We start from the raw sequence: 16117 nt of genomic DNA on the forward strand, positions 1-16117 counted from the left end.
TCCTTCTCTCTTTTGGAGCAACGTGGGGGTTTCTTCCCCAACTTTTTTTTTTTTTTTTGACGGACATTCATATTGTTGGGGGACCACCACCACCATCCGTGTCCCGAATGGGGGGATCTGGATCCGAGCTAAGGAAACCTTGAAAAGATGCCCCACTGAGCGCTGCACAGGAAAATACACCGCCCTCTTTCGGCCCCTTCTAGGCTCTTGTCTACAACCAGAAGCTACGCCTTTCTCACTGTCCCAACTCAAAAGAAGTTCTCTTCTGAAGTCACCTTCTCTTTCTGCGATACAAGGAATGCATCTGCAGAAGTTAAGTACTTTACTATTAATACTTTAAAGTAATAGTACTTTACTATTAATAGTACTAAGCTATTTCCTTAGGTGGGTAGAAAACAGGCCTTTGAGCACAGCCTTGCTCAAAGAACCAGCCTGGCACAGTCCCAAGGTCCCTACGCTTCAAACAAAGGGCAAAGGGCATCTTCACTCGTGGTCTCCTTCGCCTCGGCAAACCGCGCATTTTCATGCACGGTGCACAGTGAAACGCAAGGTGACTGCCAGAGCACCTGGCTGAGGACAAGCCTGCCAGGTCTGAGACGTCAACCGCGAAGTACACAGAAGGGATCGGTTCAACCCGATTGCCAATTACTACCCAGGTGAGAGGCTTCCCAAACCGAAGGAACAGTGAGTGCTCTGCACGCACAGAGTGAGCGCGACGTCCTACTAGAAACCCCCAACTGCCAATACTCAACTTCTCAGAATGAGCATTCCCCTTACCCCCAAGCTCCCCGTGCTCCCGCGTGGTTATCTCATATTCCGGCAGGGACCCAAAGAAAACGCCTGCTATTTCACCTTCGGAGGGTGGAGAGGAGAATCAAAAAGGGCACATTTGGGACTGAGGTGGTGAGTGGGGGGTTGGGGACAATGAACTAGGAATTAAAGCCTTCCACCAGCTCAGGGCCTTGAGGGGCAGCGGCAATTTACTCGTCCATCTAAACAATAAAAACCCGACCCCCAAAGCCTGCCTATTCCATTCTCCTCAAAGGATTGGTGAGGATTCAGGATGGAATCCACGGGAACAACGGTCAAGTGTGACGGTCGGCGGCAACAGTAACATTACCCGTAAGCACAGTAGGCACAAATCGGAGGGAGAGGCTGCTTCAGGGTGGTGAAAGCAAACTCTGGGTGGTTACGGAAGCAGATGAGGAAAGGTGTGAGAACTAGACACATTAGGATTTACTCAGTGGACCACAGAAAGAAACGGATTTCTACCCGTGGTGTCATACAGCTAATACGTTTCTTTATAATCAGTATGAGAGGGGCGCCTGGGTGGCTCAGCTGGTTGAGCGTCCGACTTCGGCTCAGGTCACGATCTCGCGGTCCGTGAGTTCGAGCCCCTCGTCGGGCTCTGGGCTGACGGCTCAGAGTCTGGAGCCTGTTTCTGTGTCTCCCTCTCTCTCTGCCCCTCCCCCGTTCATGCTCTGTCTCAAAAATAAACATTAAAAAAATTTTTTTTAAACCAGTATGAGAGCAGTAACAGCAATGACAAGGTCAGGGTACAGAGCACGGTAAGACTGGGAGGAAGGTCATCAGACAAAAGATGTTTCTTTCTCTTAAAAAAAAAACAACAACTTAGTGCTTTATGCATTTTTTCTAATTATAAACGTTCCAAGAAGAAAATTCGGAAAATACCATAGAGTAGAGAGAAGAAAATAAAATCCACCCGTTATCACTGTTAGTATCTTGAAGGACCTCACCTCCCCGCCCCGTCTCACCAAAGACATTCCTAAACGCTAGTCAGGACACATTCAGTGAGTATGCGCCGACAGACTGAGTCTGAGATTGTGACAATGAGAAGACAGTGTTGCTATCGCCGGGACAGAGGCATGTGTTAGGGAAGAAAGGGGACATCCAGCAGAAGGAGGCAGCATGTGAAAGCACAGGGACAGGGCTCCTGATAAGGGCACAGCATGTGGAAGGTGGAGCTTCTGTTCAGTGACAGAGTCAGAGACTAGATCTTACTCATTCTTACCGCACACATGATAATTACACGACACGACACGGCAGAAGCACTATCACTACAGCGGCAATCACGTTACGACATATTAATGTATCAAATCAACGTGTCGTACGCCTTAAATTTACACCGTGTAACATGTCAAGTATATTTCGATTCAAAACGGAGCCAGGCCCTGCAGTATTGTGAGGCCCTGGGACAAGGATTCCAGTGGCCCTGATGCATGTCGGCTACTGGCCGACTTACATTCTGACCCTTACTCTCTACCCAAGCCACAATACCCACAGAAGCGTGCGTGGCCGTATATATCAATGTGCGTGGGTGTGTGTGTGTGTGTGTGTGTGTGTGTGTGTGTGTGTGTTTCACAACTACAATTTGAAGAGTAACTGGGGACGCCCAGGTGGCTCAGTCGCTTAAGCATCTGGTTTTGGCTCAGGTCACGAATCTTGGTTTTGGCTCAGGTCACGATCTCCCAGTTCGTGGGATCGAACCTCGAGTCCGGCTCTGCGCTGACAATGCAGAGCCGGTTTGGGATTCGTTTTCTCTCCCTCTCCCACCCCCTCTCACACGCATGTTCGCACGTCTTCTCTCTCTCTCTCTCAAAATGATCAACGTTTTCTTTTAAATAAAGAGTAAGTGAAACTTGATTAAAGAGAAACCTGCTTAAGAAAAACAACTCAATCCATTCCAAGTCTTGTAAATGGATTTTTTAAAAAATGAATCTAGGTTATCTGTGGCCATTGATATTTGCTTTTACTTGTGTCTACATTTTAGAGGCTAAAAAAAAAAATCTAGAGGTAGTGATGCTCTATTTACATTTTGGGAAGTCTGAGTGTGAGGTGGAAAAAATGCATTTATTTCCCCACATCTATGTTACATTTTTAGCTGCTGTGCCATCGCTTCATCAATGTGCCTGGTTAACTTTTAAACAATGTTGCAACTGCTTTAAACATCTAAATATTCACAATGTCCCCCCTAGGAGGCCTTCTGTGGTTTTATCCTAGTCTGTGGTCAAAGACCAGAGGCCTAACCCGGTTATCTGGTTATCTCTACAGCTAGTTCTCTTGTTCATGGGATTAGAATGGATTGAGAAATCCCATCAAAGAAAAAACAGTGCTTAGCTTTTAAGAAAACCTAAAAAAACCCCAGACAACCACTGTGAATAACGTGATACTGCAAAGATCTCACTCCTTTAGTGAGGCTGGTGTTTCACCAAGAGGAGCGACCTTTGACGGACAGGCATCTGGTAACATGTATGCAAAGCCACAGAGGTCTAGCTTTGAGTCTGGTAATCCCATTCCGGAGAATTTATCTGAAGGGAAAAACTTCCATCAAGGAAAACAGCGGAATGCATAAAGAGGTTCACCGCAGCATCACCGACCGTGGCGAAAATGCAAACCACCTCAGTATCTATCAGGGGAGTTCTTGGCCACTTGGGAGGAAGGGTCTTGGGGGGCACTGACTGGGATGTGGAAGAGAAACGGGGCAGGATAAGAAAGCGAACGGACAAGCCACGCGTTGCGCCGGGGACGGAACACCAGCGGGGCATAAATCTCTGACCCTGTTACGGAGGGAGTCACCATTCAGGCCTTGGAATAGCAGAGGAACGTCCAAGCTACAAAAGGAAAACTTACAAAAAGAGAGTCATTTCAACCCCTGACCAACAGCCACTGAAAAGGAGGCTATGATGACAGAACCGAAGTGGGTTCAAAAAGCATCAAGGAAAAAATAAAAACAACAAAAAATTTTTAAATAAAGATAAAAAAGCTAAGGGACTGAAGACTCACCTACAAAAGTTATTTTCTTTCTTTAAGTTTTAAACTGAGTTATTTTGAGGGAGAGAAAAAGAATGAATGTGAGCGGGGGAGGGGCCGAGAGTGAGAGCGAGCAAAACCCAAGCAGGCTCAGCACTGTCGGCGCAGGGCGCGATGCGGGCTGGAACTCACACACCGTGAGATCATGACCTGAGCCGACATCCAAAGAGTCAGACGTTCAACCGCCCGAGCCACGGGGGCGCCCCTATTTTCTTGTTTACCAAGGATTTCTGTGGCTGGAGATGTATTTCCTCCCTTGCTGAACCACCGCAGACTCTCTCCCCTCCCGGCACCTTAGTAACCATGGGGGTCCCTGCTGGAGAGAGATTTTTTTTCTCCTCCCCCCGTACCCTCCACTCTCTCAAAACCCAGAGTCCAGAAGCCACTGCCCACAGAGGTCTCAAGCACCAATCCCCTACCCACCTGCCTGCACGGGCGCTAACGCAACAAACTCGAGTTGCCCGTTTTTGTTTTCAATTTCTGAAACACAAAAAAGGAACCTGCGGCTTAAGAAGGTAACTCACAAACTGGAAGCAGCTCCTGACGCTCGGCTCGATGTTACTGCCCCCGAAGGATGCGACTTCACCCAACTGCCTCGGGATCTGGATAGAGTCGTGCAGGAGGAGGCCCAGCCTGCGCTGGTCACAAAATCCTGTGGAGCTTGCCACTTGCTTGAAAAGGTCTACGAATGGAAGACGAGAAGTTCAACAACCAAGAAGCAGCATCGAGCGGATGCGAGCAAAACCTCCCAACCCTGATCCCGGTACTCATTATTAACAGGAGCCCCTGATTCCACAGAGAGCGGTTCCTTCTAATTCATGTGAATCCGGACATTTACTATTTTTATGGATCAAGTTAATCATCACTGTGTATATACAAAACGTGACAGCTTTTAAATAAGCTACGGCCCTGCGAGAAATGCAAGTTTACATACGGTTTTGACAACTGAATTTTTCCTAAGCCCAAACATAGCCCTCTGGGAGATATTTTATATATAAGACATAACCACTGTCAGAAAATAAACATCTTAGCAGAAAGAACCACGTAACTGGTCCAAAGCACCATCCCCTTTGGACATCAGAGATTCAAAATTGTACCCAAATTGGAACTTCTTTATGAAGTCCTAAGATCATGGAGTTTCTTGTATGTGTTCCCAAAGGAGGCTGTACGTATTGGTAAATTAGCGCCCATCACTCAATACGGTCATTGTTTTAATGGACGTCTATCTTTTTGGCTGAAGAACAATAATCCCCCTTGAGGGCAGGGACCGTGTTTGGTCAGCCATGTGCCACAAGCATCACGGAATGAGGGACCAAACCCGATGCCTGCAACGTATGTTCTGTTCTCAGAAATAAGATCATTTTCATCAGACCCGGTATTCGGAGAAAAGCTGCCAACGAAAGCAAATTCAAGGAAGCCTTTCCTTTTCATGAAGCACATGTTAAGCTCTAAGTAATGGAATATTTTAACCAAGTATCAAAGATGGCACCCACAGCCTTTTACCATCTCTCCAATACACACGGATTTTTTTTTCAAAATTATGAATTATTTTCACGTATCCCACTTTTTTTTTTTTAATTTTTTTTTTTGACGTTTATTTATTTTTGAGACAGAGAGAGACACAGCATGAACGCGGGAGGGGCCGAGAGAGAGGGAGACACAGAATCGGAAGCAGGCTCCAGGCTCTGGGCCGTCAGCCCAGAGCCCGACGCGGGGCTCGAACTCGCGGACCGCGAGATCGTGACCTGAGCTGAAGTCGGACGCTTAACCGACTGAGCCACCCAGGCGCCCCACGTATCCCACTTTAAAGTTAGTATTTTTGCTTCCGCAGCCTTAAAATATGTTCCCTCTTAGTTATCTGACACACAGGCTCAAAGCACCCTTTGGTATTACGCTGTGCCATTGCTATACCACTGATAAGGTTAGATCTTAAACTCACCTGTAACTCCACTGTGTAAAGGGGAAAAACCCATAGACATACTCTACTGTATCCAAAATACCTTTCTTAAATGGTTAATGAAAGCCGTTGGGCTATTTTTCTTTGGATCGGGGGATAAAAAAAACCCCAAGCGGAACTACATAAAAGTGAGAGCTTAAGAGGGCTCGTGTATTTTTTGTGGCTTCCTCCTGGGGCGAAATGAGTGGTTTTGGAGAAATTCAATCTCTTTTATCTCCTGCCCATCCTTAAACTCAGCACATCTCATCCCTGCGTGGCTAGGCCTTAGGGGAAAAGACAAACGACAGGACAGGCTCGGTTTGCTTAACGTTCCCACCATAAAGACTTCTTACAAGCATATAAAGGGCGAAAACCAAGTACAGTCTCTCACAGTGGGAACGGATGGTTGTTTAGTCACCACGACCATTTTTTCTCCTCTAGCATTTGCTTTTAATTTGGATGCACCAGATTGAAGCCGAAGAACCCAAGAGCTAACCAGAAGGAAATTCTATAAGGTGATATTTACCCTGTAAGAAACGGCACGCTATCAGTTTCTCAAGTAATAAAATGGAAGTCACGTCACAGATCTGGAGATGTCTGTACAACTTGCCGTAAGATGATTATAAAATAAACAATGTTTCTTGAACACGAATGCCAGAGAGCACTCTTTAAATAAGAATCCAAAGCGTCAGCAAGTGTACAGGTTAAACCTTCACATTCTTTTTTGTGACTCCGGCGAAGGGGTTAGGAAATCAGACTTTATCCTCTAGGAACATGTGTTTTATTCGGACACAGTCAATGTAATGTAAAATCATACTTGGACGGGAGAAGTTAATCCTCATTCTCTATTGAAATACCTGCAAGGGAATGTGTGACAGGGAAGGGCACAAATCAAGGCTGGGGACTCTCAAAGCAGTTCTACATCTTATGGGAGGAACCTACTGTCAAGTAAGAACACTAGTCATTGGGGCGCCTGGGTGGCGCAGTCGGTTAAGCGTCCGACTTCAGCCAGGTCACGATCTCGCGGTCCGTGAGTTCGAGCCCCGCGTCAGGCTCTGGGCTGATGGCTCGGAGCCTGGAGCCTGTTTCCGATTCTGTGTCTCCCTCTCTCTCTGCCCCTCCCCCGTTCATGCTCTGTCTCTCTCTGTCCCAAAAATAAATAAAAAACGTTGAAAAAAAAAAAAAAAAAAAAAAAAAAAGAACACTAGTCATTCCCCCTCTAAAACTGGGGTAATTAGGCAACGTTAATAAAAGAAGAGAGTTAACACACATGACTTACATCTGTACTTGTCTTCCAAATGCGCTTTACACAGAGAAATGATGCCAGTTTTAAAAGACAGGACTCGGATCCTCCCGGTTCGTCCCCTATTATGAATAATCAGACCAAAAAAGAAAACAAACAAACAAAAAAACCCATTACCGACACGTTCCTAGATGGTAAACACTTCTTAAGAAAAAAAGCCTTGCACGTGGGAACTCTAGCGACCACGGTTTTAGGAACCCAATCGTCTTGGGAAGATTTGCTGACAGCTTTTCGGTTCATCATCTCTTTCTCTTCATTATCTTCCTTACCTGTTCGGCTGAGGGCCTAGAATGCAATGGAAATCTGACCACTTTGACCAAAGAACGATGACCAAGTCTGCAATTCTTAAAAGCCCTTACTTGAATTGTAACAGTGGCTCTACATTAAAAGGATAAAAAAAATTATCCTTCTATTCAATGGAGAGTCACCTGGGTTTAGGTTGGTCAGTGGAAGAATTCCCGCTGCGCACTTAAGTTATTTTGGCCACGGAACCACATTGCCTGTTGTGGTTACGAAAGCCAAAGAAATACCAGCAACTGACTTGCTGTGCCCTCTTGAACACTCTTAGATTTGGATCAGACTGCCCCTCGTTGAGAAGAAAATCGCTCACGTCAGGCCACATGACACATAATACGAAATATGTACGTTTATCTCCCTAAGAAAAATACAATATCCTCTATTAGAGAACAATCAAACGTATGATCTTAAAGAGCAATTTTAAAAACAACCTACCGCTGGATCAATGTTTGAAATATATTTACACTTGCGTTTTACACAGAAAGCTGAAATAAAGCATTCCACATGACAAACTTAAAATGGTTCATTTTATCCATGGCGGAAAAATGATCCCGAAGAATGAAAAATTTTTCCTTCTGTAGAGAATGATTTTCAATAATTGGCACCTTTTATGTTGTTATGGAAAGAAAGTAAACCTTGGATGGTGGTTAAAAAGAGAAGGAGAGAGGGACTGTGGCGTAATTCTCCCATCTAGCACTGCAAAACTACAAAGGATAGGTCCCAACTGGGGTGATTTTTGGTGAACAATATGCTCAACTTTTCACTGGTATAGCTGCCTAAAACCCTTGGCCGAAGAGAAATCCGGGAACTTAAGGCGTTAACACAATTACCATGCTTGAAGATTTTCTCCTTGTGCCCCTCTTTAAAAAAGGCAAATCAAAGTTTTAATGAATAAACTTCATGAACTCTAACTCAGGTCTTCAAGCGATTAAAACTGTCCCCAAGTAATTTTGAGGCAGGTGGAAGGGACCGTATATACACTCAGAATCCATTCATATGTCATCTACAAAGAACACGGTACCAAAATAAACGGGCGGGAACAACTGAGTACGAACCCTTATCAGAGCCAAATTTAAGTGTAATCCACAATCAAAAGCCGGTATGTTCAAGGGCTCGGTAAATAATGATCAGAATTACACAGCCAGATGGTCTTGGAATTCAAAAAGCACTACCTTATCACAACGACAAAGAAAGAGGTGTACGTCTGAATCACAGAAGTGGCAAAAATCTACGACAAAAGCAAAAGGCAAAATAGTTGATATGCAACTCCTTTCGGAAAGCCTTCCCCGATTTCCAACTGGGGAATATGTCCTTGTTTGCATGTGAAATGAGGCATGTAATCACTGGGAGGTCCAAGAAGAATTCGGTCAAAATGAAGACCAATTCTGCCGGCTGCCTTCGTCAACTGTCTTCATTAAGCTCAAGACAAAAACTAGAACCGGGGATACCTCAATGTGGGCAATCCGAAGCAACAAGAAAACCAAGTCCTCTCTAAGAGAATGATCAACTGGAGATGCCAAATGGAAACCTGGACAGTGTCATAAGGCCTCCTCAGTTTGAGGAGCCCCGTTTGCTCCATGAAGGGCTCGCTCTCATTTTTTTTGGCTCATCAATTCACAGCGTTCTGCAAAAACCTCCGGGGTGTGAGCGAACACTATTCCGATCTGGTGACAGGTGCGTCAGCGTCTCCAGGAGCACATCCATTTCTGCCAGTGAGTGGGAGCCGCTCCCGAAGTGGATGGAAGAATTCAAATTACACGGGCAAGAAAAGGCTACACACTGACTCATTCTACTATTTGAAAAATGAGCGTCTCCGGGTTTTGTTTGTTTTCTGAGAGCCACGCACATTCTAGCTCTTCCGACCCAGTTCATCAAAATATGTTTCAGCTTCAACAAACGCAAACCTGATGTATCACAGGGACAGCATTAGGTCACGGGGCTTCATGAACCTCTCATCCTGAGGACAGGATTTCCAGACTGGGGCCCCTGTTGTGATGCTAATTACACTGGCCATACGTACGTGTCATAGACATTCAGCAGCCAATTGAGACACATATCCACGCAGAGAGGGACGTTGACCAGATTGTTGTGCTCTTGTTCCAGGCGATCATAGATAGTGGTCAGACAATTTATGACCTGCAGGATGTCCATGGGCTGGTCATTTTGCTTGAGGTTGTGCTGGTCCAAGGCATCGCATGCAGCTGACAGGCTCAAGAGATCCACTGCAAAAGCCACATAAAATCACAAGTGATTCCGAGGGGGGAAATCCTCCTTTTTCCCTTCCCTTTGAAAATCCTGTTCAGGTTATTTCGCACCCTTGAGTGTACACCTAACCTGAACCCTACCCTCTTTCAAAATGGCTTATCTTCACCCCGCCCAGCTCGAAGTTTGATGACTGGAGTAGTGGTGATCTGAGGTTATTACGGTCGAATCTCACTGGCACCGGGGGAAGAAGGTGGGTAGGGAGAGTTTCCGTTCCTGAAGTATGGGGGTACTGGAGAGTTAAGGGGACCTAGAGTGTTCTATGGGAACAGAGTCATTTGCACATTCTGTATAAGAGAGAATCTGTAGTTTACTAGAGATTTCGAAAGAGTTCCTGACAATACTGTTTCGGCTTTGTATTACAGAAGGTCGGTTTGATTAATCTGTATGGTTAGGGTTGTGTAAACTCTATTTCCAGCTACACATTTATAATCATTAAGCGATTTTTGCCTTGAAATATCGGTCACCTCACCATCGGTCGGCTACTTTAGTATTAGGTGAAAAAACCATCAACTTGACTAAACTTTTCAAAAGGAGAACTAAGTGTACAATCTCTTCAGCTTGTAGACCCGAGGCTCACTTCTTTCTTTCACCTTCAAATTCTATTTTACAGTATCTTTTCAAGTCCTCTAAGAACTTCCTAAGATGGGGGGCTGGGGGGCGGGGGGGTGCGGTTTCCCTTGGTCAGAAGTGGTATTTAGTCATATGCTGAAAGACGAAAATTTAACGAAAGAGAAACCTCAACCTTGTCCAGCGTCAGCACAGCGCAAGCTTTCCTCCCAAGTGTCACGGGAAGATGCCTTGCAAACAATCGATGGTAATTAAGTACATCTCTGGCCCATCTAGGGGGAGGGGGCAACACAATTGTGAATGTAACTGCAGATAAACATGGACCATCCCAGTCAGTAAAGAGCTTGCCCAGGGCTCAGTGGACGCACATTTAAGGGCCCGAGTGCATTTTACTAGCTATTTGTGGGCGGTTCTAATTAAATGTTAAGGAAAACAAACTGGGGGTAAATCCTCCCCTACGTGGTGTGCGTTTTTCTCTTTTATGAAAGAAAAACAGTAACCTCTGGAGTTTCCCTGGAAGCAAGAAAGAGGCCTGGTAGGAGAAGCAGGAGGGGATTTTCTCTTCCTTCGCAGTCAGTAAAGCTCTGTGCTCCCAAGCAGTCGGCCTCACGGGCCAGGGACTAGCCCTCACCCTGACAAAGCAAAGGCCCCGCTCCTTTTGTGTTAAAGTACTCTCGAGATAAAGAAATGACCTCTTTACGTGGAAGCCGAGGCCTGATTTAAAGGGGCAGAAAAGAACATAACTCGATTTGAGAGGGAGGCAGGTAGGAAAAAGAAGCAAGAATTAAAAAACTAATAATGCAAGCAGGCAGGAGGCCCCGAGGAGGGAAGGCCCAGCGGGCGACACCGCAAGGGAGACTAGAGAGAGGGACAGAGAGCAAAGACTCCAGCTTTCATCCTCTCTTCCGCATGCTGGACTTCCTCAGAGGGCAAATGCAACAGGCCAGGGAGCGAGAACATTGAGAGAGGCAGCTCACCGTTTCCATGAGCGAAAGAGAAGAACGGATTTCTTCCAAACACCAATATTCTCAGCAGGATTCCCTGTCAACTGAAGGAAGCTCTGGGTGGTTTGGAGTTTTTCTACTATTTTCTTGTGACTCTGCCTTAATCATTATAAATGTTTTGCCTTCTACCCAAGGATACACGAACTAACAGGTGGGAACCGTGAGACTCATTTTTGTATCGAGCGTCTAATTTCCTCGCGCGACGGAAGCAAACGGACCAGTAGCCACAGTGCATGAATTTCTTTTCACCGAGTCTCCTCTCATCTCTGTACAGGTGAATGGGTAACACAGAGAACAGAAACTCTGGAGTATAAACAGCTCCAGAGGGGAGCAAGGCAATTGCTCTGAAATAACAGGAGCAGAGATGACATAGTGAGAGAAATACTGTGTGCTGAGCTCTGCTGAAACCAGATGTGGCTCAACATGAGAACGATCCATCACAGAAGACCGGAGAACACATCTCCGCCAAACACACACATCCAAAAGAACGCCACTTTCATGGGACATTTTTTTTCCAAGGCTTCTATTTAGGTATCCACAGCCAAGGCTACGGGCTTGAAAAGAGGTGAGAAAATCGATAGGGACAATTTAACTGCCACACAGACATGCACTTAGGTGTTCAAAACGACCGCCTTCGAGAAAACACGGAGATTATTTGATGAGACATTAGACATAATGACTGACTGTTTCTAGAAGCCTCAAAAAACAACCGGCAGACACAATTCTGTGAAACTACGCTTTTACCTCAAACTAGGAATTTCCATTGGGAGATGAATACGTGTACCTTTTAACTAGGGAATGGATTTTAAACCTATATAAAAACGCAAGTCTGTGCTAATACACCCACTCTTTCAAAAATTATTTGTACAGTACAGGATGCTATAGGTTTTGACGCCACTGAGGAAAAAGGGACCATTTGGTGGTGTCCTTCTGCATGAGGGCTGTGGGGTTGAGAGAGGGTGGTGGGGACAGGACCAGCTCTCCGGGACCCTCTCTGCCCTGTAGGAAAAGCAGAAAATGAAGCAGGGGTAGGGGTGAGGGGGGCCTAAGCACAGGATCCCATTAATGGTTCCTGAGGCTCTGGTTGTGACGAATCGCCCTTTCAACATTCTAGGTTCAATACCTCTAGTCCTTTCTACAAATGCCACAAGTGAGGAGCTGAAGGCCAGATTTTTTTTTTTTTTTTTTTTGCCTTTTACTGAACCATAGGCTCAGAAAACTAGAAAGCGCCTTTAGAATCGTTCTGCAGTTGAGAAAACGGAGATCAGAGATCAGAAGACTTGCTCTGGGTATGATAGCAGGACACATGGAGGAACATATGGAAGAATACAGGAGCGCCTGGGTGGCTCAGTTGGTTAAGTGACTTCAGCTCATGATCGCGGTCGTGAGACGGAGCCCTGTATTGGGATTCTCTCCGCGCTTTCTCCGCTTGCGCGCTCCCCCTCCCCCGCCTCAAAAAAAAAATAAATACACATATAAATGTGTATATATTTATATAAAAAGACATAGCAGAAAGGGAGGCTGCAGAAGGTGCCCGTTTAGACTTTACAGAAAAAGGAAACCATCCCACATTCTCTACCAGTGAGAACAATGGGGAAAAAAAGAAACACGAGAAAGTTGGGTACAATAAGTCCCACGGTGCCCACATTACCCCCAGCTCATTCCACGGGTCGCCCCTGAGACTCTGTGCTAGTGTATAAACCATCCTGTAACCTAACTTGTGCAGAGACAGAGACAGAGACAGAGGCGGGTAATGATGGGATAACCGCTGTGTGTCTGCCGGCTCTCACCCCGGCACGAGGCACCTGGGGGAAGAGGAGGCTGTTGCTGACATCACGCCCTTCTAGAAGCAGCTGACGCTTCGGGCTGAAAGACTCTGCAAGCACATTGCTGCCCAGCAAGAAAGTCACTGCACTTTGATGTGGTTATCTGTGCTGTGAGGGTTAATTTCAGAGGCCCTGGCGTTGGCATAACATGTTTTTTTGTTGCTGTTCTGCTCAAAGAGCGACACGATGCAGAGCCTTGATCAAAGCGATGAAAAGAAGCGCCTTACTGCGTTGACGTGCAGCCGTGGGTTACACGTCATCGTTACGGTTCATTGCTCGACGTCACCCTGACATTTTTATCTGGTTTGGGGACTGGCTATGTGGGAAGAATCGGCTCCGATTACCAGAAGGCTTCGAGAAACCCTGTGTGAGATTCCGCTATGCGCTCCCTGGTTTCCCAAGTGGTCTGGGCGCACAGGGGTGGTTCTCGATGCAAGAGACAAAGGGCGTCCCGGTACCACCTTTACAGAGAGGGCACCTGGAGCTCGCACCTGGCCTCCCCGGGCCCTCTGCTGTGAGGCAGCCTGTGGTTTTGATGCATATCCTGCATGTTGTAGCCTTTTCCAGGGGTGAACTGTAAATTCTGAAGCCCTGTCATGTGGGTTCCGTGAGGCTGCTGAGCAACTGAGCCCCAACTGCCACTCCCAGTGCGATCAGCGTCAGAAGTCAGATTGTTTAGAAGACCCCCCCACTCACCCTTAGCTCAAACTATGGCTACAGGATTACTGAAAAAGAAAAAAAAAACAAAAACAAAAGATGATTGTGAAAAAAAGGGACGAAAACGAACTGTTGATGATGGTGGCCAAGCTACCCTTGATCGCAAGCAGCACCGGCTTTGAAACTGGCTACCGACGTTAGAACTTTCCAGTGCAATCTAGACATGACAGAACCTGAACCTCAGGAGCTCAGAGAAGGGATCAGAGAAGAGCTCAAGGCCACAGCAGGTCTGCTCCAGATTCGGTTCCTTGGAAGCATTAGCAAAGCTCAAGGAAGTTCAGAACCGCCTTCCAGTGAGCTTCACTCTCACTGGCCTGCAGGTGGAGACGTAACCAAAGGAACGTGGGCAACGCGCACTTTGATAAATGGGCTACACCCGTGAGACCACTGGCCCTTAAAAAGATAATTCAAGTGGGGAACACCCACAGGTATTCCCTAATTCACCACATTTTCTTTTTCAATGCCATCCCCAGCAGTCCCTGAACTGGGGCTACAATTAAGGGTCTCAAAGGCTAAGGCTGATAAATTCTGCAAGAGGATATTATGGCTATTACTTGGAACGTTGAGTGTAAGAATTGCACGGGGACTGACGGAAGGGATCACTCCTTCCCCACCCCTCAACTAATTGGGGCTGACTGTCACAAATGTTTCGTTGCCTAGAAACAGGGTGACCCCCTTCTTCTGTACTCATCCACTCTGACCCTTTACCCCTGGGAAGAGATTGAAGAGATTGCCCAGCCCGGGCATGCCTTATCTTGCCACCAGCTCAACACGGACTAGCCAAGTGGCTGAACCCAAGGGACATACACCGTGTGGGGGTGGAAGGTCTGGACTAAAATTAATGATGCTGAAGAAAGGGCACGCTGGTGCCGAGAGGAACAAAGCCACACCGTGGGTGTTAAAAAGGGAAAATCTAACATAATGTTGGTGCCTAGAAAGAGGCTTAAAATACGCTCCCTTAGGTATGAGTCAACTCTCTAAAGAATCTGGAGTGGGGAAAAAAAAAAAAAGTCAAGAAGTGAACAGGACAGCTGGCCAATCTATCGAACACCCTGGATTCTGACTGCGACCATGAGTCTATGGAGCACTATTAAAATGGCTATGTCTTTTGGTTCTCATTTCACAGGACACATCGGTTATTAAAGACCTGTGTTGAAAAGTATCCTAGGGGAATATTTACCCAGTCAAATCTGGGGAACGCTGATTTATAATAACCTGAAAGAACACTGTGTGGTCATTGCGATGGTAAAGGTTTAATTAAGAAAGGTAGTTGCTCTACGGTAGAAGGTTTATATGCTCCGTGTCTCATCTGTCACAATATTACACGTAAAAAACAATAGCTATTTGACCCATTAGTATGTGAGAAAAGCCACAATCGGGCAGAGGGACACTCTGATCGCTGAGGAATATTAGTTTAAATTGATGGGCCTGCTTCCCTGTGATGAAAAGCCAGGAATCTGAGGTGGACAGTAATAGAGATTTCTGGGACATATGCCCACCAACATCTATTTAGGAGTGACCACTATTCATATGATGTTAGCCTGGGTGACTCGGTATTTTTTGCATCTTGCATTCATTTCCTACTTAGAGTACAGATGTCAGTACACGATGACAACAATGGACCAAAGAGCATGGGACCACATGAAATAAGAGAGAATGAAAGGAGAATTGGGAACTGGGCAAGGAATACCCAGCCAGAGACAATCTGCTTGGGACGGGAAAAGAACGGATGGAAAAGACCTCCCAGTGCAAAGAGAGTACTTGGTGGGCACACAGATCCAGAAGGAAGGTGAAGGATGGCCAGCCTACTAATACCATGAACGGAAACAAAACCACCCTCAGCACCACCGCTCGGGCCAACCACTCTTCCCCTAGCGTGCACCTCACGGGTATCGGAACACGCTGAATAGGACTATGGTATCTCCCCTGTGAGCGAGGGAAGAGAGAGAGGGAGAGAGAGAGGGGAGTCCTGTTAAAGGAGCCCTCTTTGGGGGCACCAGGATCTGTGAAACCACATAAGCGGAGAAAATGAGCTTGGCTCCAGTCCTCAAGATTGTTTTGAATCCTGAAATAACAGAGACCTGGCCTCTAACCCATGTGGATAAGGGTGGGTAAGCTACGCTCTCATGGATCCTGGGCGTCTTTGTTAGCAACTGAACCCTGTCGCAGGCCACCCAGGGTGCCCTCTCGAAAGGTGAGGCGCATCCACCAAGAAGGGAGCAAAATCTTTCACCTGCTTCATCGTGGTGAGGCTGAGTCTGGCAGCTGTGACTTGATTCAGACAACTCCAGGCTGTACAAACTCTCTCCACTACGTGATTCAGTTGCCGAACAGAAGCAAATTGTTCTCGATTTCTTGTTTGCAGAATATT

At 46.3% G+C, this 16117-nt stretch overlaps 1 protein-coding gene across 6 annotated transcripts in view; it reads right to left on the minus strand.

The window, feature by feature from the left end:
* The window catches only part of DMD (dystrophin), a 1614661-nt gene that overhangs the window by 83989 nt on the left and 1514555 nt on the right, over window positions 1–16117 (minus strand). For all 6 annotated transcript variants that reach the window (XM_042974139.1, XM_042974138.1, XM_042974140.1 and 3 more), the window contains 3 exons: window positions 9388–9589; window positions 7047–7132; window positions 4356–4513 (listed from right to left, as the gene is read on the minus strand). In XM_042974139.1, the coding sequence (XP_042830073.1) occupies window positions 4356–4513; window positions 7047–7132; window positions 9388–9589 (446 nt within the window). The remainder of the gene's footprint in view (window positions 1–4355; window positions 4514–7046; window positions 7133–9387; window positions 9590–16117) is intronic.

The sequence above is a fragment of the Panthera tigris genome, chromosome X, assembly GCF_018350195.1.
Source record: "Panthera tigris isolate Pti1 chromosome X, P.tigris_Pti1_mat1.1, whole genome shotgun sequence".
NCBI classification, from domain to species: domain Eukaryota; kingdom Metazoa; phylum Chordata; class Mammalia; order Carnivora; family Felidae; genus Panthera; species Panthera tigris.